The sequence below is a fragment of the Mixophyes fleayi genome, chromosome 7 (assembly GCF_038048845.1).
Source record: "Mixophyes fleayi isolate aMixFle1 chromosome 7, aMixFle1.hap1, whole genome shotgun sequence".
Classification (NCBI taxonomy): domain Eukaryota; kingdom Metazoa; phylum Chordata; class Amphibia; order Anura; family Limnodynastidae; genus Mixophyes; species Mixophyes fleayi.
Genome location: NC_134408.1, coordinates 67,250,406 through 67,275,141, shown reverse-complemented (window position 1 = coordinate 67,275,141; position 24,736 = coordinate 67,250,406). Strand labels below are relative to the sequence as shown.

Here is a 24,736-nt window from a genome sequence, read left to right as displayed (position 1 = left end):
TATACTGTCATATCCATTGTAAGCTGGATTTTTATTTTTGATTTTTTCTTTCTTTGGCGCCCCTAATTGTTTGTTATAATAATGTTAATATATCAAAGGAGATTGAACTCCCTTTTTTTTGGGGAGTGACATTTGAAAAAAAAATTCTTCCATTTATTACAAATTTTTTCATTTATTTTAAATATGTTTATAGGGATATCAACATATGAGGTTTACTCTAGTGCCTAGGAGATTGTTGTGTTTTTAGTCTGTCTTTAATCTGCCTGATGTGAACTGGGAGGGGTCTTTTGCAATCATCTCTCAAGCAAATGGTGAGGGAGCCTACTCGCAAAAATGCAATATTAGACTTAATACTTACAAATTGTGACGGAATATCTGAGGTAAATGTGAGTGAGAACCTAGGACACACTTGCCAACATTTCTTTTCCTTTTTCCGGGAGATGCCAGCTGGGACGTGGGCGTGCAGGGGGCGGGGCGGCGAAATTGCGTCATTTTGGCCCCGCCCCCGTGACGGAATGACGCAAATCGCGTCATTTTACAGCGGGGGCGGGGCTAAACGCCGCGATTCCGGGTGAATCGCGGCGTTTAAAATGAATTTTTCCCACTTCCTATCAGGGAGATTGCCACACTCGTCCGGGAGACTCTCGCAAAATGCGGGAGTCTCCCGGACAATCCAGGAGAGTTGGCAAGTATGACCTAGGATCTAGTGCCCATCAAGCAGTATGCTTTAGTAGAAAGACAGAGGCTGACTCATACCACACAAATACAAAGGCGTTAGATTTGAGGGAGGCTGACTTTGTAGAGATGGGAAATTGTGTAAGTGACTCTTTGGCAGACTGGAGGAACGTGAAAGGAGTGCAGAAGAGGTGGGAAAACAACAACATAGCTTTGTATCAAAAAGGCTAGGAAAAGCACAAGGTAATGGAAACCAGTGTGGTTTGCAAAAGCAGTAGCAAGTATTGTGAAAACAAAAACAGATGACCTTTAGGAAATATAAGCAGACTCAGAATAATGAAGACAGGGGTTTATCTTGCTGGACAAAAGGAGGCTAAAAAGGTGGTCAGATGTGCAAAGGCACAAGCTGAAGAAAAAATGGGACAGTCAGTAGGTAATGGGGGCAAAACTTTTTTAGGCATATAAGTGAAAAACAAAAGTAGGAATAATGAGACTAAAGGCAGAGAGTGAGGGTCTTGTTGAGGGACACAAGATAATAGCAGATCATCTTAATCATTATTTTTGGTCAGAGTTCACAGAAAGAGAGGATAAGGGGCCACAGTTAGTTGCAAGTATATTCATAAAAATGAAGTAGATACAAGTACATTTACAGAACAGAACTCTCGATACATCCAATGATACTAAGAGAACTTAAAGGGGTGCTGGTTACACCTTTAACAGAATTATTCAAAGAATCACTAGCTACAGGAGTAATTCCAGAGAACTGTAAAAGAGAAAACATAGTCCCACTGCACAAGAGTGGAAGCAAGGAAGAGGCTGAGCCAAACATCAGTAGTAGGGAATTGATGGAAGCACTCTTAAAAGAAAGAGTTGTAGAATATCACAAATCCAGTAATTTACAAAACCCCAAACAGCATGGATTTATTAGAGATAGATCATGTCAATCAAATCATTTACTTTTTTGTCTAGATGACTAAAGTAATAGATCAAGGGGAGGGGGGTATATATGTAGCTTGTCTAGACTTTAGTAAGGCTTGTGACACTGTCCTTCACAGCAGGCTGTTAAATAATCTCTAAAGCTTGGGATTGAATTCTAAAATGGTTGAATGGATTGGATCTTGGTTGCAGGATAGAAAACAGAGATTTGTAGTAAATGGAGTGCATTCACAGGAGGGAAAGGTTACCAGTGGCGTACGCCAGGGATCTGTACTTGGACCACTGCTTTTTAATATCTTTATTAGTGACATTGCAAACGGTATTAAAAGGAAATTATGCCTTTTGGCATATGACACAAAGATATGCAACAGGGTAGACACATGAGGAGGGGTAAAACAAATGATTAATGATCTAAGTAGACTAGAGGAATGGTCAAGAGTGTGGCACCTACAGTTTAATGCCAGAAAATGCAAAATTGTGCACTTGGGTCTCAAAAACCAAAAAAGTAGAGATGGGCGGGCTCGGTTCCCCGAGATCCGAATTCATCCGAATTTAGCCTATCCGTGTACCGAGCCCAGCACGCTCGGTACTCTCCCACCCGATCGGATTCGAAATCGAGGCAAAACTTCATTGTGACGTATTCGTATTTCTGAGCTCGGTTCTCGCGAGATTTGAAAAGCATAAATACCCGCCTCCACAGCAATCCATCACCATTTGACAGAGGGAGAAAGCAGGGTTAGGTCACACTGGCTATATCAGCGCAGGGACAGAGCAGTAATTGGTAGAGATGCTCACTGACCCCCGTGTTTTAGTTTTGGTTTTGGATCTGGATTACCGTCGTGTTTCGGTTTTGCCAAACCGCCCTTGCGTGTTTTGGTTTTGGTTTTGGTTTTGGTTTTGTTTGGTTTTATTTTGCTATTTTTGAAAAAATACCATTTTTTTGGTCTAAAATAACCTAATTTAGTGCTCCACCAGTTTCTTGGATAAGTGAGGTAATTCTATAGCTAATAATTTATGAAAAAACAGTTTAATCCCTGGTAGGCCATCCTTAATTCTAACACTTGCCTGCAAATTATACAGACAAACCTGGTTGTCTTTCCCCTCCATGTTTGATTATTGGCAATGTAGCCATCATCCTTGGGTGTATATTACACCCTCCACTTGTAGTTGAATAGAAAAAAAGCAGCCTGCATAGACTGTAGAATTAGAAAGTAAAAATAAATGGACCAAGGTAGTTTGGTGGCCATCTATGCCCCCCCCTGCCCTCCACTTGTAGTTTAATAGAAAAAAATCAGCCTGCATAGACTGTAGAATTAGAAAGTAAAAATAAATGGACCAAGGTAGTTTGGTGGCTATCTATGTTCCCCCCCCCCCCGCCCTCCACTTGTAGTTGAATAGAAAAAAAGCAGCCTGCATAGACTGTAGAATTAGAAAGCAAAAATAAATGGACCAAGGTAGTTTGGTGGCTATCTATGCCCCCCCCTGCCCTCCACTTGTAGTTGAATAGAAAAAAAGCAGCCTGCATAGACTGTAGAATTAGAAAGTAAAAATAAATGGACCAAGGTAGTTTGGTGGCTATCTATGCCCCCCCCCTGCCCTCCACTTGTAGTTGAATAGAAAAAAAGCAGCCTGCATAGACTGTAAAATTAGAAAGTAAAAATAAATGGACCAAGGTAGTTTTGGTGGCTATCTATGCCCCCCTCTGCCCTCCACTTGTAGTTGAATAGAAAAATAGCAGCCTGCATAGACTGTAGAATTAGAATGTAAAAATGAATGTACCAAGGTAGTTTGGTATCTGTCTGCATCAGACCCCCTCTCCACTAGGAGTAAAATAGAAAACTATTCAGCCGTTATAGAGTCTAAAATATAAATAGAAATTGAGAAAGGCAATTTGGTATCTGTCTACATCATTATCATCAACATCATCATTAGTGCCCTCGTCGCCTACACAAATCTCCCCCTCATCCTCTTCTATTTCCAAAGTGGCATCCTCAATTTGTGTATCACCGGCTACTCTCGGGCTGTTCAGGTACACATCAGCAGAACTGCTGATAGGGTCCATCTTTATGGGTACACTAACAGAATGCTCACGATTAGACATCTCACTGTTGGATGGACTCTCCACAGGGATTGGTGTCATTTGTGATTCAGAGCAAACATTATCCTTTAATGCCTTACTGTTATCTTGCAGCTCGGTTTTGACGCGTAACAGTAGTTGTGCACCACTTGTAGGCTCGGTAACATTTTTTGATCTGCCACTAATAGACAAAGGTGAAGGCCTCATTCTCTCTTTGCCACTGCATGTGTAGAATGGCATGTTGGTAATGTTTTTGTTATTGGCACTTAACTTTTCCTCAGTTACACTTCTTTTTCGCTTCAACACGGTAAAAATATTTTTGGTATGTGTTTTTTTGACTGCTTTCAAAAGACTGTGTAGTTTGACATTGCCTTTCCCAGATGACATACTGGGAACACTACCATCAGGACTGGCGACAGAACCTGGTTGCTCTTTCTGCTCATATGTGGACTGCTTTGAATCCATTATGAGCCCAAAGCACTTGTAGTGCTACAACTTGTTTTAGATACTGCTGACAAACAGGACTTTTGATAGCCAGAAATATTAATGCAAAAGAATGGGGGACACCCCAAAAGCACTTGGGAGTGCTAAATATAGTTTTTGGACACTGCTGCCAAATAGGACTTTAGTTTTGACAGCCAGAAAAATTAATGCAAAAGAATGGGAGACACTCCAAAAGCACTTGGGAGTGCTAAATATTAATTTTTTTTAGACTGCTGACAAACAGGACTTTTGACAGCCAGAAAAATTAAAGCAAAATAATGGGGAACACCCCAAAAGCACTTGGAGTGCCAGAAACTGCACAAAAAAACCCTCCTCTATCCTCCTCTTACTTCTGTAACAACTGGTATTAAGATTACAATGGTATTGCATACAAACAATAATGTGTCCAATTACTGCTCTGTCCCTGCGCTGATATAGCCAGTGTGACCTAACCCTGCTTTCTCCCTCTATCAAATGGCGATGGATTGCTGTGGAGGTTGGTATTTATGCTTTTCCAATCTCGCGAGAACCGAGCTCAGAAATACGAATACGTCACAATGACGTTTTGCCTCGATTTCGAATCTGAATGGGTGGGAGAGTACTGAGCGTGCTCGGCTCAGTACTCGGATAGGCTAAATTCGGATCTCGGGGAACCGAGCCCGCCCATTTCAAGTAATTGGACACATTATTGTTTGTATGCAATATCATTGTATCACCGGCTTCACTAACAGGCATACAGCTCACAATTTGTTACGCAAACTAAGAGATGTGATTTATACCTCTTGGACTCTCCCCAGGATATGTAATTTCTGATAACGCCAACAATATAGTGTGAGCATTACAGCTGGGTGATTTCCAGCACATTCTCTGTTTTGCTCACACCATCAACTTGGTGGTGCAGAGCTTCCTACGAAATAACCGTGAGGTGCAGGAGATGCTTTCGGTGGCTCTTAAGATTTCAGGTCATTTCAGGCATTCGGCCACAGCATGTAGCAGATTGCAGCAGCTCCAATAGCAGTTTAACCCTGCCACCAACTTAAGCAGGAGGTGGTAACTAGGTCGAATTCCACCCTGTACATGCAGCAGAGGATGGAGGAACAGCGCAAAGCCACCCAAGCGTATTGCACAAGCCATGACATTGGGAAAGAAGGGGGCATGTATTTCACTCTTGCACATTGGAGAATCCTTTCAGTGCTGTGCAAGGTGCTGAAACCATATGAAGTTGTGACGTGTGAAGTGAGTGCAGATTCTGCTAGTTTGAGCCAAGTCATTCCTTTAATTAGACTATTGGAAAAGCAGCTTGAGAAACTGAAGGAGGAGACGAAAGCAAGCAATTCCGCAAAGTATGTTGGCCTTGTCGATCAAGTACTTAATTCGCTTCACAATGATCCTCGAGTTATTAAGATCTTGAGCTCGGATCAGTACGTTTTGGCCACTGTGCTTGATCCAAGGTTTAAGAACTACATTGAGTCTTTGCTTCAAAATGAACGAGATGTGAACTTTTGCAAGGAGCTATTGCTCAGCTAGTTGTCTGCTGAACTGGGCCTTGGCTTGACGACGTGTCCTCATTTAATTTCTCAAGCAGCAGTAAAAAATTTGATTTTCAAAAAAGAAGCAGGGAGGACGCAGAGGGCACACCAGAACAGTTTAACATCTGGGCTGGTTTGAAGGATTTTTCAAAAAAATGTGTGACCTTGCCCGTAACTCCATCCAATATGAGTATTAACATGCAAAGGATGGTGGAGGATTACTTTCAAGACGTAATTGATATGGAAATGTCAGACAGTCCCTTTCCTTACTGGGAAGAAAAGCAGGCCATTTGGAAACCCATGTACAAACTTGCTTTGCAATACTTAAGCTGCCCACCCTCCAGTGTGTACTCTGAACGAGTGTTCAGCACAGCAGGGAACTTAGTCAGTGATCGCCGTAGAAGGTTACTTCCCAAAAATGTGGAGAAAATGATGTTTATAAAAATGAACTACATCTTGCCCGAGGAAGGCCTTCACCATCCAAGACATCCAAGCACTGACTGTTCTCTAATGGCGGATTCAAGCGGCGATGAATTGATAGTCTGTGATGATGATGTACACACTGAGGGTGAGGATGAAGCTGAAGATGATGACGATAACATCTTTTTAAAACTTTCTATGTAAGTGTAGGGTGCAATCTACTCCAAAAGAGGAAAGGGACTTGGGGCATTTCCATATCACGTACTGTCTTGAAAGGCTGCTGTTTGGGCAATTTCTCCATAAGGGTAGGGTGTCATACACAGAGTGACCCCAAACTGTCTTTGTCCATTTCTCTTAATATTGTACAGTCTATAACGGCTGAATTTTTGGGTATTTTATACAAGTGGAGGGGGGCCTAGAGAGACAGAAACCAAACTGGCTTTCTCCATTTCAATTAACATTGTACAGTCTATAACGGCTGAATTTTTTGGTATTTTATACAACTGGAGGGGGGCCTATAGAGACAGACACCAAACTGCCTTTGTCCATTTCTATTAATATTGTACTGTCTATAACGGCTGAATTTTTTTGTATTTTCTACAACTGGAGGGGGGCCTAGAGAGACAGAAACCAAACTGCCTTTGTCCATTTCTATTAATATTGTACAGTCTATAACGGCTGAATTTTTTTGTATTTTCTACAACTGGAGGGGGGCCTAGAGAGACAGAAACCAAACTGCCTTTGTCCATTTCTTTACATATTTAAGTATAAGTGTAGGATGTAATATACATACAAAGACGATGGCTGCATTGCCAATATTTATAGATGGAGAGGAAGACAATCTGGTCTGTGTGTAGAATTAATGAAGGCCTACCAGGAATTAAACTGTTTTTTTGGATAATTTATTAGCTTTACAATTACATTACTTATCCAAGAAACAGGTGGAACCCTAAATGTGGTTATTTTAGGCCCAAAAACATTGATTTTTAAACAAAATAGCAAAACAAAACCAAAACCAAAACCGAAACACGCAATCACGGTTTGGCAAAACCAAAACCAAAACACGACGGTAATCCAGATCCAAAACCAAAACACGGGGGTCAGTGAGCATCTCTACAAAAAAGCTAAATATAGTATTAATGGAACTATAATGAAAGCTACTCAGGAGGAAAGGGATCTAGTAGTCCCTATGTCAGGTGACTTAAAGGCAGGTAAGCATTGTGAGAAAGCAATGAGAAAAACACGTCAGATATTTGGTTGCATAGGGAGAGGAATCAGTAGCAGAAAGAAGGAGGTAACAATGCCACTGTATAGTTCATTGGCAAGGCCTCATGTAGTATACTGTGTTCAATTCTGGAGGCCATATCTCCAGAAGGATATAAATACTAGAGATGAGCGGTTTGGAATATCTGAAATCTGATGAAATCCGACGTTGAGGTTCTGAGTGCAACCGAATGTCGACTCTGTTTCTTCCGCCAAACTCGGATTTCAAAACAAGGTGGAACGTCCTTTCCAGGAAAAAAAATTCCAGAAATCTCACGATTTTTGGATCGCTATCTCTTGTTTGTATAGTCCTCCCTCATTCTCTCGTGTTACTTTAGAACAGACAGCATGTAGGGAGGAGGTTGAACGAGACATAGGAAAGCAATAGAATCATGTTATTATTGTAAAGCAGTTCGGTAGAGATTAGTCAGCTAGAATGGTTTGCTGATAAATTGCTTTTCATTTGAAACTTAAATACACTTTACACAGACTACTAGCTACTGGTTGTTGTTAATACTTTGCAGATATATATATATATATGTAGTACTAGACAGTATATGCAGAGTTAGATAGATATCATTCTAAACTAAATAGTATTTTTTTTTTCTTGGAGAAAAACACTATGCTTTTGCCTTCTGACTATTAGCGGCAGAATGAAAAAAACAGATTTTCTTTTAAAATTGAACGTTTTTCTACTGAATGTAATCTTGTGTGGAGCAGTGACAACTGAGATAATTTTGAAAAAAAACTGTGTGTGTTTGCGTGTGAGATTCAGCAGCAGTTGCACAACCCAATAAAAGGCTATATATTCTAATCTTTTCTATTTCTCAATGCTTGTTTATTTTGAAAGGGTCATTCAGTAAAATCTACATTTAAAAAAGGGAGTTTATGTGTGAGAGTGTGCACGCAGTTGCACACACCAAAATAACTATATATTATTAAATTCTAATCTTTTCTATTTTCAATACTCGTTCATTTTGAAAGGGTCATTCAGCGAAATCTATAGTTAAAAAGGATGTTTTCGTGTGAGTTTTTTATCTGGGCATTTTTGACATTCAGCGATCGCATGTAGAACATTACAATGACAGCAAAAAAAAATGTCGTCTGCCATGCCACCAACTGAAGCAAGCCATTGGATAAACTAAACAACAATAAAAAATTAGTGTGAGGTGCAAGAGATAAAAATTTTGAAATGTTACGCACACACTAAATTTGAAATGTTAGATATCATGCTTTATGGAGAGGGAAGAGGCAGTAACAATCAAGTCATTAGATGGACAGAGGCATCAATAGATATTTAGACAAGTAGACACCCAATTGTAAAGAACTACCTAATTTGCTGTCACAATATAAATAAATGAGGATGCTGAGAGACGAAAGTGACCTGCAGCCACACTGAAAGCCTTCAAAGACTACGCACACAATACAATACATTGCCAGAGTATTCATCTATTGCCAAGAGCAGGGCTTTCCTTACCTTGTTTTACTTATATACACTATGCCGTAATGCTGCCCTTCTGAATCAAACCAGGGGATTTGTATATATTTATGGGGAGAGCAGGCTGAAAAATCATGCCTTCTGGGGAAACTTCATCCAACCCAAGGGTAAAGGGGACTGTCTGAGCCTTGCACGGAGGTGGTCCCCAAGACTAATGTATAGAAATATGATATCTATATAAATAATATTTTTATGTTCTATTAGTTAAGTGTAATAAATAGGTAAAAGAGACAGTTCAGGCTAATAGTAGATTTTCCACACATATAAGTATGTATATTACTCACATTGATGCAGATTTGGCTGACCAAAATATGTCTTCACATTGCAATTGAAAGTCCACATTCTTAGAAATGAAGAGGACAAATTTTATCCCTGGCAAAGAATACATGTATAGATGGAGATATGATGGATGATGATTTATGCTATGTGATGGAGTTAGAGAACTGTAAAGTAAGGTTAATTGTGTTTTTAATTAAATCAGGGGAAGTAAATGCATCGATGGCAGATTTACAAACACGTTTTTATAGCATCGTGAGGACCCATGGCATCTGGAACATGGCATATAGAGACACCCCTTTCCTAATGCCCTGTTGACAGAACAATCATAGGAGTATGTGTAGGAGAAGTTTGTCACCAGAGTTACCACATGAGATTTACACTGACTTTGCATAAAGTACTGACGCGGACTGCAAGATGGGGAAAATGTCATGTATTTTGACAGTCTGAGGACATTCACATTCCCGGGTACATAAATTAATCAATAATAACCATGGTAGTGAAAGTTTTGTGTATTCTGGCCCTCTGAGGATATCCGCATGCCCGCTTACACCATCACCTAGCCATGTAGGCTAGAGCCCTGTTAAACCACTGCGCATCATTTGGACACGTTTGATCCCTCTTTGAAGCTGTTATGCGGTTCTTTATGTAGAATTTCACCCCCCAACCAGTTCCGATCTTTCAGTATGGATGGTTCAGCCATGTGGCATGCAACACAGTCTCGCTTTCCGGGCACCCCGGCATGTCTGTATAAACTTCATCATGTGTTTTTCCACAGCCTGGACCTCCTCTCTGTCCCAGGATTTCCTCCGCACTTCTTTGCAACCTGAAAGGAAGTAGGGTGGTTCATTATGGCTCTGCAAAATACTTAGAAGGTAAAGTTCTTCTGCCTAGCAAAAATGTGTGCTACACCTACCTGTGGAAGCCATGGCTGGGCACTGGTCCTGTGTTGCAAGGTCCATACACCGGCTCTCTTCTGACGTGTAAGTGTTGACTAAATGCTTGGCCACTTGTCCCTCTGTCACGATGGATTGCTCATCATCCGACATGTCACTCTGTAGAAGGACCGTTTCTGAAAAGAAACAGATATGTAAACGACTGAGGTAAAATTCAAAAGCATACATCAGACACCAGATTTTCCACTTACCGTCCGGATCAATGTGCATCTCGTCCAAATTCTTGCCTTTGAATTAGGCCAGTCTGCCACTCTCGAAGGCCATTAACAGTTTGCTGATCTTGGTGAGTTGGAGGGTACCTTCTGGGTGGCGGTAATACTGCTGGTGTACCCTGATGTCGTGCCCAAGGAAGTCTGCCAACTGATCCAGTTCTGTGTCGTTTAGGTTGAGGAACTTCGAGAGAGTGGCAAAGTGCTTTCGAAGCTTTGTGGAAGACAGCGTGTGAGGATGCTTGGCCCCATACTCTCGGGCAAACAGTCGTATGCAATTGGAGTCTTTGAAGTGTGACAAAGCAGCTGGTCTGGCGAACATGTAGACACTTTGGTTAGCCACTCCACATTTGTCATGCTTTTCTTCGAGAAGTTCCATTGCAGCTTGCATGGCTGGTGTCAGCAGGATGGGGACTTTTCTCCCTCGTTTTCCTTGGATTTCAATGTGAGTGAAGTGCCAGCAGAGCTTCCTCTCAACCTCTGAAAGCGCTAGGGACACATCTTCGTGGAGATCTGAAGTATCTCTTGAGGAGAAGGTAGTCAGCAACATTTTTGAAACTTCCTCTTCCCTTCGATTGAACAAGATCAACTGTGCCAGGGATGACCTTTGCAAGTATTGTCCGGTGGTTAACCGTAGGCTCGGTGGATAGCACACTTCGTTAGGCTTGCTGCTTCTCATTGAGGTACAAGTGCATTTTCACATCTTCCGTGAAAGGTAAAGTCAGGCGCCGTCTCCGCACTGACACTTGGTGCAGGAGACGGACGCCTGCACATTCTCAGCAACCACGTCCTGTTGCCTAGCAGCGGGACGCTATCTCTGCTCGCCTGTTTGCAGCCAGCATGTCTTACCAAGAGTGCTTAATAATGTCTTGATCTGAGGAGCCTCAATGCTTTTATAGCACTCAGTGAAATCAGGATAATTTGTTGGACACATCTTTCCAGACGATGTTCCAATTGAAGCTGCCTATTAAACTTCTGAATCCAACCCCTTTCTCCCACAGAGACTAGATAAAACCAGTCCTGGACATATAGAAATGTCCTTGTACTAACAGGGATCATTGTATAAATGTTATCTTAAAAGATCGGAGAGGGCTTGCATAAGACACACACACAATACTGTTAACTCTTTACATCACACTGTGTCTTTGGGGTATAAAGCGCCGGCAGGATGCAGTCATTTCCTCTTCATGCTCCTACTATACAGTTGAACGGTATACTGACCTCTAGCAGTGGGATGCACACACACTTTCTCCCCTCCACATTGGACACGCACACTTTTGTTCTGACAAATGTGACTCGCGGTGACATGCCAGATTTTTATGCTGAGCATATCAGCAACGTCCCCTTCATTGACTAGCCTTGAGAAGCTTTGTGGGGACCTCATTTTTTGTCATGACTATGACTCAGGTCCCCACAGTGTTGGTGTGTCCCCACAAGCAAATGAATGCAAGTACACACACACACACACACACACACACAATAGTTTCAAATTGAAACGCTATTTCATCCAGGGTAGTAGTCTGCCTCTGCAGCGTACGCAAAATATTCCTCACAACTAGCCATCCATGGAGGCCTGGCTTGTGGACCTGGAACCGGTCCACGGCTGCTAAGACAGTCCTGCTGAACATGTCCCAAACAACTGCAGTGGTGACATCTCCAGGACTGCAGTAAATCTACCAGATGAGATTGGGCTGCTCCACTTGGTCGTTGTGGCAGAGCCGTAACTTAGAATTCTAGCGCCCTGGGCAAGAAAGACAAATGCCGCCCCCCTAGCCCTCAATTTTAACCAAATTAACCTAAAATATTCCTAAATTGCGCCCCCCTTCAGCGTTGCGCCCTGGGCGATCGCCCCTGTCGCACAGCCCTAGTTACGGCCCTGCGTTGTGGTATCTGGGTTTGATTCTCCCATCTCATCATACTATTGTCCCTTTGCCCAAAGAACGCTTCTCTTTCAGTTCGTTGTGGGGTTCGTTTTTTTGCCCCTGCAGATTTCCATCGCGGCCTGTTAATCACGTACTCATTATCCAGATTTTCAGCTTGTTCAGGAGTGATGGTTTTTTTATTAGTCACTCATTCCCTTATTTCTGGATTCAATACTGCAAGCTGTTGCTCCAATACATGTTTCCCTTCCAGCAATCAGGTGCATGCCATCCGCATCTGGCTTTTAAATTCTTTATGAGAGATATCTCCTTTTTTGTTAAGCGTCCGTAACTTCAGCCTGTAGATCTCTGGCGTAACCAGGTATTGTGCCAATAGTGGGCACTACACCGCATCATACTGCAGGCGTCTTCCTTTTTGAGACTGTGGACCACCATCTCATTCTCAAATACTTGCAAATGGGTGTCAATGTCTGTGGTATTTTCATTAAAGGTTGGCACATCTCGATATACTAAACTGGGTCAGTTTTCCAGTTTCCCTTGGTTCTGGGGTCTTCCTTGGCAACCTCAATGAACATGCAGTATTAATTCCATTACACAGGCCCTTTCATGGTCCTTAGAGTTGTGATCCAGGGCTTTAAATATAGCCTTCATCTGTTCAGCTTGATTCCTAAAGGATTGCCCTGCATTTGTACTGTTCCCAAAACCATTCCCCTACCCATTTTCTGTCTCCAACATCTCCATATCCTCCTCAGATTGACCTATCCAATGCTCTCACTCCCATTAAGCTTGGCTACCAACACACAACCTTTGTCTTACCTTCTGCGACCACAATTTTTCTGCCTCCGCAGATCCCTTGTAAGTGTCCTTCCGCATAAATCACCTAGGTGAACTTGGTCTATTCACCAGATAGCAAAAGAGGCAAATCAATGTACAGATACCAGGCAGAATAATTCCTTAGAAGCACGCCGTATTCACGTAACGGAAGCGCAGTTTATAATCGCACACACAAGAACCTCCTTACAGACCACAAAACACAGTTTATATAACTATGATTGTTCCAACAGTCATGGAGCTAATAAGGAGTGTATTAGGGCAGTAACTTAATTGTGATAGGTGATAATATAACCGTTGGTTACCGGGGAAGAGGGTGCCTAGGAGTCTGGGCCAGGGTACTTTCATTCAATGTCCTTGTTGACTAGATGACAAAAATGGATGATGTAGAGTTTGTTTACTCTCCTTGTTTAGCCTAGACACCTTGTCCTATCTTATACTTAATTAACTATTCCACCATGTGACATTTAAGAATAAATCTTCTAACATACAATCAATAACCTTATATACGTAGGAAATATAATTGCATATTTTAGCAAATGCTAAGGCAAAAAAAGGCAATGGAACGCAAATGTCCTTGTATCTTATTTGCTGGAGTCCAAGCTCACAGCGTGGTTTTTCACACAAAGTTTTCCCCTATGGAACAGAGTCTCTTGTCCAAAGAAAGCATGCAACCCCACTGTTCTCCCATCACTTTCACTATCTCAAGATAGTAATAGCAGAAGCTCTCTACCAGAAAAAAATACTCTATTATTTCATTAAAGCAATTTTTACTTTTTTAAAATCTAATACAAATTCTTAATTATTTTTCTATTTTTAACTTTCCAAAAAAACATTCATTCTTTCCATTGTGCATTTGTGTAATGCATGCACAGAGTGACCCTGCACAAGCTAGTGATCCAGTAAGAGTCCTCTTATCACTGCCAACCAGTATCATTGGACATGATAGAAATCCTTCCGTATCGCCCAACCTTGTTAATAGACATCTGAATTCTAAAAATCCCAACATATCATGCAATAGAAATTATGAATGTATTTGTTGCAAGGCTAAGAAGCAATTCTCCAAAGCATTTCCAAAAAGTACCTCTATAAGCAATATTTTATTACATATTTTTATGTAATCCAGCTCCAGGCATAAATAGTAACCTATAGGATAGCTGGTTGGCCTGGAAAAGGGCTGCAGGTTATATAGTCCCAGGCAATTAAAAGTAATATGGATACAAATTGATTCATGTTTTACCCCATGTAGAATGCTTGTTTGGAATACTGTATGAAGATGGTTTAATCTAGTCATATATTCACACATTTTAGATCTGTTATAGATCAATTTATATTTGTGTCTCAATTGAGTGTTAAATTGTATTATCTTTCCATTTCCATTTTAATATAGCTTCATATTGTTTATTATTCCTGACTGTGTATAAAGAAAAATGTCCCAAAGACCTATCAATGGGAATTTCACTCATTCATCTCTCAAGCAGTGAAATGTTTATTTGAGCAATAATGCCCCAATGATCTCACTCACAATCATCTAAGTAGTCCCTGTCGTCTCATGTCATTGTACATCCTAATCTTTTTTTTCTGTTTTAATTAGAACATTTCTAAAAATTCAATCAATCATATTGTACTCAGTGCCATAGAATATTCCCTGTGTGGGTTTTTATGTTTCCATCTTAAATAAGTTTATTGCTACCAGGGATTTCATTTACCAGACCAGTAGTTATACTGACATCTTTGGACATGATTTCTTATAATAGCACACATAAATTGTGAAGGAGTGCTTTAAATGACTTGACTAACGATAGTGTTATATAATGATTGTTTTTGTTTTTTTTATAACCTGCTAAGTTTCAACGACATTTACAGAGCAATGGTTCATTTTCAAATCTGTTTAAAGGTATGTTAGGAAATATTGTATTACAAGCAGTGATTGAAAGATTTTATACAGTATACATTTTTTGTCTAAAGGTGTTTTATTTGTCTAAATGCAATGTTTTCTAATACTTAGATTGTTCTAAAGGAAGGCTGTAGTGGTACAACTGTGCACCAAAAAAGACCAATTATTTGCAAATAAACAAAAAAGGAAAGAGCAGCACTGTAAATATATGTTCTGTATCATATCCTATCCAGGTGCAGCAACACCAAATTACAATATGTAACAAACGCAGAAGGTATAGACACCACAGAGTATTAACAGAAAAGGTTATACATAGTTTCTTGCATGCCTTCCTGCCCAACTCTAACTTTACCAGCACATGTGGAACTTCGCCCTCCTGCAATAAAATATGGTTTTGCCAAGCTACAAAATTTCACCTTTTAGCTGGTTTTACCTCTAACTCTAAATAGTCCAAAGCTGTATATTTATTATGCTGCTATACTAATATTTTATCTTAAATCCATGTGCTCCGAATGGTAAAAACATACTTCACTCCAAGAATAGAATAGAATGTGGGTGGCTCGACCCATCTTTGTACCCTCCTACAGTTCTGTACCACCACTTCTAAATTTCCACTCTGACCATTGTATATATATATGTATGCATATATATAAATACATATATATATATATATATATATATATATATCGTGGCAAGAGCCCGCTACTGGTGAAGCACACGCGAACAACTTCTTCCTTTTTATGGTTCTTTATTGTCAGGATGGTCATAATATTTTGATACCGTATACTTGCACAGCAATTATGGAGACCCTATACGCTTACTATACATAGTCCAGCTCTCTGTCCAGATCAGCCAGCTAGCCCAGCATTGATCTCCCTGAACAATGAAACAAGCAGGGTTTTATACCTGACACTGCTCCCACAGGCCTAGCTTGATGGGCAGGTGACACACCCACCATCCCTTTAAAAGGAAACACCCATCCCTGGCTCTGTTTAGACTAAGACACACCCTGTCTGTTTGCTGAATGGAAGCAGCTTTTAAATCATGTAAGTTAACACACTCCAAACTACACATATGTTTTTACCTGGTTTAACCTCCACCTAGGTGCATAACTGTGCCAATGTTTTATTCTGTTTGTATACTTTATCTGCCTCTTGTCAGAAAAATGCCTCCCTTTATTACAATATATATATATATATATATATATATATATATATATATATATATATATATATATATAATATAACAAAACGATTCACAGCAATTTCTTTCCTATTCCTGATTTTGAAACTTTTCAGTTTTCCAGGTAAGAGATCTCATACCTGTAGATTAATGTGGAGTTTTTCCTTTAATAATGGATTGCCACAACTGTTTGATAGAAAGGGATTACTTCATTTTCTATTGATACTCTTGTGTTTTGAAAAGGAAAAAAAAAGATTTTAGGCTCCTTAAAACATGCTATTTTCTTCAAATCCTATTTTAGAATCCTAAATTCTCTCTTGCTCTGACCTAATTTAGACCTGTTAAAAATATTGGTGCAATATAATAATAATAATAATAATAATAATAATAATGTATTTATGTGTTTCATTTATATTATAAGTCTAGGTACACATTTACCAGGAATATTTGTTGTGTTTAGGAGCTGACAGGAGAGAGTGTGAGAAATTGTGTTTGAATCGTTTTTCACGCTCCTTTATTCTCCTATATGGCTAGCATGATTGAAAATAATGTCCATATGGTTGTACCCTACAGTAAAACAAAATATTGGAAATAAGTTGCTGAAAGTACTGTATCTTGTCCTTGATATGGTTCATATTTTACTGTAGACTTGTTTTTGCTTACCTGCTAAAATGAAGGTCAAAATTTTATTTTTCATCTTTGAAATTTTTACTTCTAGGATTTCTTGCTAAATAATTTGGATAAAGATATCTACAAACCTTTGTTGATCAACTTCTCAGCTCAAACCACAGCAGCTCAAACTCAAAGCATTATAATGTCCAAGCTTGATAAGAGAAGAAAGGGAGTTTTTGGTCCTCCACTTGGAAAGAAAACGGTAACACACATATATCTGTGTAAACGTCCATACATAAATAACTATTACTTGTTTTATTGCATTTGTTTAATATATATTTATCATATTAGGGCATAGTTGATAATCGTTCCTAATTTCTACAGACAGGTCCCAGGTTCTAAAGATTTGTCCCTGTACTTTCTGTAACTTAAAATGTCACTATTGTTTTTAGTATAGTGTAGTTTAAAATGATAATATTTGCTTTATAATGAACTGATTCTGTAAACATAATATTAAATAATTTAATTTATATTATTTTAATGATGATTTATCTATTCACTCCTCTTAATCATTCTTTTATTTGGATGAGAAATACATTTGCTTCTATTGACTTGGCACATGTGCCTTCAGTGGTTATGCACAATATAGAATTGATTGCTATGTATTTGTTCATAGGTGTTATTTGTAGATGACGTGAACATGCCTGCCCGAGAGGTATATGGGGCTCAACCACCTGTAGAATTGCTTCGTCAGTGGTTAGATCATTGGAATTGGTATGATCTGAAAGACTGCTCGATGATAAAGCTAATTGATCTGCAAATCATTTGTGCTATGGGACCAGCAGGTAAACACAATGAATATACTTGAACATAGATTTCTGTCATATGTCACTTTTCATTTTCATAGATTTATTTTTCCAATCTAACCCATTTGGAAGAGTAAGCCTGGTGTAGGTAGAACAGATTGTTGTCCCAACGAATACAGACAGGGCATATTTGTGCTCTTGTAATGTCAAGCACTTGCCTTTGCATTTTATGCTATTGTGTATGACATTGTATGGCAGATGATGACTTTTGAGAAGAAACTTATTTTGTTTTAAAAGATGGGGTTCCTATGAATTCTGATTTTGTAACCCATTAGCGTGCATCAAATTAAATGTTAAAATATACTAAAGGGTATAACATTTTTCAGTTCACAAATGTCCAATATTTTAACATCACTTTGGATGTGATACTTTCTATTGTACATGGCACTTGGCAGTGCTTCCCGAAGTCTCCCATCCCCCCATGAAATTGGACGTGTTACCGTTTTTAGGTGTGCGTTGCTGCTTCTTGTTTCAGTGCCTACGTTACATTTGTGCCTGCTCATGTCAGGAGGTTCCAAGTTTAAAGGTTTCCTCAATGATCAGATTTGTGACTGAGCAACAGGTTTACTTAGCTGCTAACGCTAAATTCTGAATTTCTAGTTTGATTTCCCATTCCTGACCATCCTTGTTTGCCTGGGGTAAATGTATTGTGCTGCACTTCTGAAACTCTCCGATATTCGCAGTCTTTGGCTGCTAAATTTAAAACGACAATGTATTTAAGGGTAAAACTTGCTCTTAAAAACATTGCAGTTTTAAATCTGCCCTGCAAAGTCGCAGAATATTGTCAATTTGCAGAAAGTGCAGCATAATATATTTACCCCCCTGTGCCTTATTTTGGACTTTGAACTTACACTACATGTCCTGACTTCTACTCTGTCTCTAATTTTGTTTGAGTCTTCGACACTTGTTCCTTGATCCTTCTTTTGTAATAAAGACAGCCCTAATATACCCCCTCTTTAATGATTTATTTCACACATAAATAAAACTAAACTCGGCAGTATTTTAGGAGAAACATTGCATTGTTTAATTAATGAAGGGTTGATCGACCTTTTTCTATCAGCGTGCCAGCTAAAATCTAGTGAAGCCCAGGTGTGCCAGTTGTATGTGCATATATGTGCCGGGGGTTGCCGACCCTGTTCTAGAGTATCTGTAAAACTGCAAATGTAGGTGCAGATTGATCTTATGGGGGTGCGTTTCCAAAGGCCATGAAGTGAGTGTGCACATTGAAGCACGCTTGATGGACAAGTACTTTTTATGTGAAAAAAAGAAGCAGTGCAGGTCTGCATCTTTGGCAGTTTGTAAATGATGTTAGAATTTATTTTGTTGTTCTGCTGTAATCTCTGATTTCAATACAGACTTGCCCAGAAAGCAGCATGTTGATTCCCAGGGTAACAAAAGTAAAAATAAAACTGTGATTTATATAATGATATAATTATGCTATGTTTGTTCAATGACAAAAATGTACATGTCTGTAAAAACCCTAAAAGAACTACTTTGATTAATTTGTACTTTTCATTTTCTCACTTAAAATACTATTCATTTAGCCCTCTTTTCTGTATTGTATTAACTTATAAACTTTTTTAGTCTTTTCTTGGTAGCACTGCATTTCCACATGAAGCATTTGGAAAGTTGTTCTGTACTTAAGCTTGTTGTACATGATGTATATATTCCTAATATATGTCTGAACTCTGTCATGCAGATGACATGATTTCTCTAACTCTTCATACTGTGGTAGATCTCTACAGTTATCAGTGTGCAAAATTTCTCTGTACAGCGCTGAGGATTAGTGGCGTTATATAAATAAATGATGATGATACCCTGCACTCACTTGTCATTGGTATAGTACTGTCACTGTACAAATATTTACTTATCATGCTTTCTCACATTATCTCTCTGTATAGGAGGTGGAAGGAATGTCATAACACCACGATTCCTCAGGCATTTCAATACTATAACAATTAATGAATTTGATAACAACTCTATGTACACAATATTCTCCAGGATTCTAGAATGGCATCTTTCCATAAGGTAAATGCATTCCAATTATCTGAAAATAAAAGTGCATGGAAAGTTCTTTTTGAGCCTTATAAGCATTCTTTTCACAAATATGTAAAACATATATCAGTTGTCCCTTATTCTAGTTTACACTTTACAGCATTGCAGGGTCTGTCAGAATGACAGTATGCTTCTTTTCAAACACCTTTACTTTTTACATGGTTTCATGCAGAATCTTTTTAACATGAATATCAGCTTGTTTGTTTTTTTCTGATATGCATTGATTAAAAGAAATGAATGTTAATTTTTTTGATCAGCATAATCAGTATGATCATTAAGAACATTTTAAGAACTAATAATATTTTTAAATGACTTTAATGATTCTAAATGCCAAGTGGAAATTTTACATATTGTAAGAGTCACTGTAAGCAAGCATTGGTGAATGTAAATGAAGAATACTCCATTTTTAACCTAAAACACTATGAACTGGCTGGAGTTTCTCAAATGTCTAGAAAAGTTTTCCTTTTAGAATGACAGGATTTTAGTTGACAGACATTAGCTACTTGCCAGGAGCTACCTTTAGGAGATGTATTACATAATATTAGCTGCAAATTGAGCACACACTGAAATTATTATACAGCGTACCATGTTTTGGATGATAGAAAATGCTATGTAGTTACACTTTTACATCTCAAAAAAAGTTTAACGATGTAGAAGCATATAGCATTCACTGAGACAAAGAATGACAGAATTTTGCCACTTAGGAACAAGGTGACTCATATAGAAATGGATTATGTAAGCAATTGCTTTTATCTTACTGGGGATGTTGTTAAAAGTCATCATTGTAGTAGCAGAAACAGAATTTAATGGCAAATCACATTGCATTAATTGTTCTTGTGTTATAAAGTGCTCTGTATAATATAGCAGTACCTATTACTCAAATACATACACTTGCATACTGGGAGTTTCATTTAGTAGTTAATGAGTTTAAAAAAAAATTCTAACTGCAGTCATTCAGATAAAGGCCAAACAAAACTCACCAGAAAAAAACTTTCTTGGTCGCATAATAGCGATTGCATTAATTTCCTGGACCAGTCTCTCCAATTATCCTTTTTACTATTTATAGCTACAGATACTGTTTCTGAACGCCTTCAGTGCTAAAGATGAGAGGAATTCGTCCTTGGCACACAAGAAGTTAAAATTATACTTTAAACTGCAATGACATCCTTAATCACGACCTCTTCACACACTGCCTACAGAAAAATAATGAAAACCAGGAAATGGGGAAAGGGCACTAAAAGTTCTCTTTCTCCCCCATCCTATCACCTAGAATTTTAGGGGCATCCTTATTTGAAAGACTTAATAATACCACTTAATATTTATTAATGGTGATCACCAGACAATAATACCCTACACTACAGAAATAATTAAGAAGTCCAGGTGTAGGGGAGGAGGGCAGAGATCCTCCCATCGTGGCTTAAAAAATCCGGGATAGACTTATTTGAAAGAGGTGTGTCCTCTTTTTCAAATGATTTGGCCTCTTAGCTATTATTGTTTGGTGACCACGTGATCACCAGACAGTAACACCGTACACTAAAGAAAACATTAAGGAGGCCAAAATGAGAGTGGGGTATTGTAATGCAAAGACCTCCCCCATCACGGCTTAAATAAAATCAGGGATTCCATCATTTAATGTAGTACGTTATCTAGTTTTCAAAATGGTATGCTTGTTAGGCTACCCATATTGTTCCTATACATGATATGCATTTCATTCAAGACTGTGCAAACTAGCAAAGAAGAAGAAGAAAACAAATGCATTTTCAAGTTCAGATTTCAATATGAAAAACTATGTGTAAAATCCTGCCTTTCGCTTTTTTGGAAAGGTGGATTGCTGCCAAAACAAAAACCACAAAGTATTTCTTGGTGGTTAGAAAAAAACACATTTGCTTTTAGTTAAATTTCTTGCAACTAAAAACATAAACTTTTTTTTTTTAGAAGACTTTGAATTATCAAAAAATGCTAAGGTATAACTTGTGCGGGTACCACACACGCAAATGATTGATATTGATGTTGGAATGTGAACAACCCAAAAATTGCCAAAATACGCTCAGCGTTGAAGGGGTTAATAGACTTTTTTTCCCACAATGGCAGGATAACCTTGAAAGAACCCTTTTCATGCTGTTGCTGAAACTTTCCTCTGGAAGCTGTGAAAGTTCCCTTGTCAGGGGGTAAACACAGGATTTCTGGTGGGGGGGGGGGGTTTTCCGAATGCTTGCACAAGGATGCATAATTAACAAGTATCACAGCGGTACTCATACCGCCGCAATACCTGTTCTGATGTTTACTCATTGCTGATAAACTAGAAAATGAGTGTGTGCCAGGCACACATATTTTAAATTAACCTTCTTTGCCTTTTTTTTATATCTTTTCTATAAGTGCTGACAGAGAATATTCACTTCACAAAAATGTTCACTGCTACAAATAAATCTACTGGTCTTTTGCATATCACAATATCTGAACCACAGACCCAAACACAGCATTCAAAATCTCTAAATTTTTCTGGTTGTACAGGCAATTTTATTCATATACAGCACTCCACATTCCACCTACAGCTCACAAAAGTGGCAGCATTACACCTAGTGCAATTACTCTATAGATAATTAGATTGTCAGTCCGCAGCAGTTTGTAGTGACTCCAGAGACAGAAATGCACAAACTGGACACAATTCCAAGTTTTGAGCCTAGACACATTAGAGTTGTGAGTAAATGACAGATCACCCAATCGAGGGTGCATCAAGTTTTGGACAACCCCTGCTATGTGGGACAAGTTACCCTACAACATGTCACTTCCTTTACTTGGTTGACTGCCAGCATGGACAAGTTAATGAGTAGTCAGCTGTGACAAAGAATACTGGGCGGTAGATTCAAGCTCCAGCTCTGTATGTTTATAGTGAATGCAGTTCCAGGTTGATAGGATCTACAACTAACTCAATAAGTAGTAGCACTTAATGGAATGGGATAGGACCACCAGCACTGACAACTCTGTTCTCACCTGGTTGTCCAATACTGGAAATGTGTGGCTGCAATTCAGAACCCCAGGGTGTGAGGTAATGCCAGCATATGGGGCACATGGAAAGAGGTGTCCCCTTAATAGCATGTGTTGGAGAAAGGTGGGTGTCACCATCAATTGAACCTAATGTAATGACTATATACATTGATCATCCAAGAACTCAAAGTTCCTCTTTTGCAATGTGGCCAATTACTTTTTTTAATTAATAGTTTGCAGATTACTCATTTACTAAACTTTCTAGAAAAACACAGAATATCTGTACCAGTTACCCAGTAACTGATAAAAATATGTAACTTTTGAAGAGTATCTCCTATCAGAATCAAGGAATGGTCCCTAACCCTAATTGTACTTAAACTCAACACTACTTGAACATATGCAGTTTAGAGAAATCTGTCATTCCAGATTATTTGCTACAGGAAATCTTATTTTGAAGGTAGTTCGTCCAGCCAATTTTGAGATGGAGCAGTTTGAAAAATAGAAGATTTTTTTTCAGAACACTTTTTGATTGGAATTTTAACCATATAAAACTGAACACTGACTAAAAAGTTTTCTAGGAAATTAGCGTGGAGGAAGCTTTTGTTTATTGATGTTTCTAATGTAACTAATAGTGAATAAAAATTCTCCACCCTATTCTCTATGTCAGCATGGTGCAGACTTAAGAGGGCCGCAGAGGAAAATATCTTATAGGATTGATCAGATTCAGGAGAAGTGTAGGAAAATGTTTGAATTTTACCCACTACTCTTCCGCTGTTTGAAGCTTGTAAAAAGTTGAAGCAATAATACAGTTATTATTATTATTATTATTATTATTATTATCGTTTATTTGTAAGGCGCCACAAGGTTTCCGCAGCGCCGTACATGGTACAAACAGTAGACTATACAGGGTAAGACAGTACATAACAATATACACAAAGTACCAGTACTTCAGAAACTCCAGGCAGGCAGATACAGTAGAGACGGAGTGGAAGAACAGGTATGAAGACAGGAGGGAAGATGGGCCCTGCTCATACGAGCTTACATCCTAAGGGAGGGTAAACAGAATCAGGTACATAAGGGAGCCAGTGAAGCAACGGGGAGAGAGAAAGGGGGCAGGGGAGAACCAGAAGAGGTTAAGTGGATGGTTGGTAGGCCTTAAGGAACAGGTGAGTTTTAAGAGCCCGCTTGAAGGAGCACAGATTGGGTGAGAGACGAATGAAGCGAGGGAGGTCGTTCCAGTGAAGGGGGGCAGCACGGGAGAAGTCTTGGATTCTAGAGTGGGAAGAGGTGATCAAAGTGGAGGAGAGGCGGCGATCATTGGCTGAGCGCAGGGAGCGGACGGGAGTGTGAATGGAGAGGAGGTTAGAGATGTAAGGGGCAGTAGACTGAGAGAGAGCCTTGTAAGTGGTGGTGAGGAGTTTGAAAAGGATTCTGTAGGGGAAGGGGAGCCAGTGTAAGGAAAGACAGAGAGGGGAGGCAGAGGAGGAGCGGCGTGAGAGGAAGATGAGTCTCGCAGCCGCATTGAGTATAGAGCGGAGTGGGGGCAAGGCGGGAGCAGGGGAGGCCAGTAAGGAGGAGGTTGCAGTAGTCGAGACGGGAGATGATGAGAGCATGGATGATAGTTTTGGTGGCATCTTGAGAGAGGAAGGGACGGATGCGGGCAATGTTACAGAGTTGGAAGCGACAGGCTTGGGCAAGGGATTGAATGTGGGAGGCAAAAGAGAGAGAGGAGTCGAGAGTGACTCCTAGGCAGCGGAGTTGGGTGACAGAGGAGATAGTGGAGTTGTTAACAACAATAGAGAGGTCATGGTGGGAAGGGAGCCTGGGTGGGGGAAAGACAATGAGTTTGGTTTTGGAGATGTTAATTTTAAGAAAGCGAGAGGACATCCAGGATGAGATGGCTGAGAGGCAGTCAGTTACACGAGAGAGGAGGGAGGAGGAAAGATCAGGAGAAGAGATGTAGAGTTGAATATCACCAGTAGGTGCAGTAGTACAGTGAAACAGCAGTGACCAAGGGTCATATGAAAATGGAATCACATTTCTCTTTTTTTCCCCCACATGTTTGTACAGCTTTCCTAGAAGGTTTAATGATTGAACAGTGCCACA

The 24,736-nt window shown here is 39.5% G+C and overlaps 1 protein-coding gene across 1 annotated transcript in view; it reads left to right on the top strand.

The window, feature by feature from the left end:
* Positions 1 to 24,736, top strand: part of DNAH7 (dynein axonemal heavy chain 7) — a 379,127-nt gene that overhangs the window by 197,950 nt on the left and 156,441 nt on the right. Inside the window, 3 exon segments of the mRNA XM_075181345.1 lie at positions 16,831 to 16,986; positions 17,401 to 17,569; positions 19,492 to 19,618. Coding sequence (XP_075037446.1) covers positions 16,831 to 16,986; positions 17,401 to 17,569; positions 19,492 to 19,618 — 452 coding nt within the window.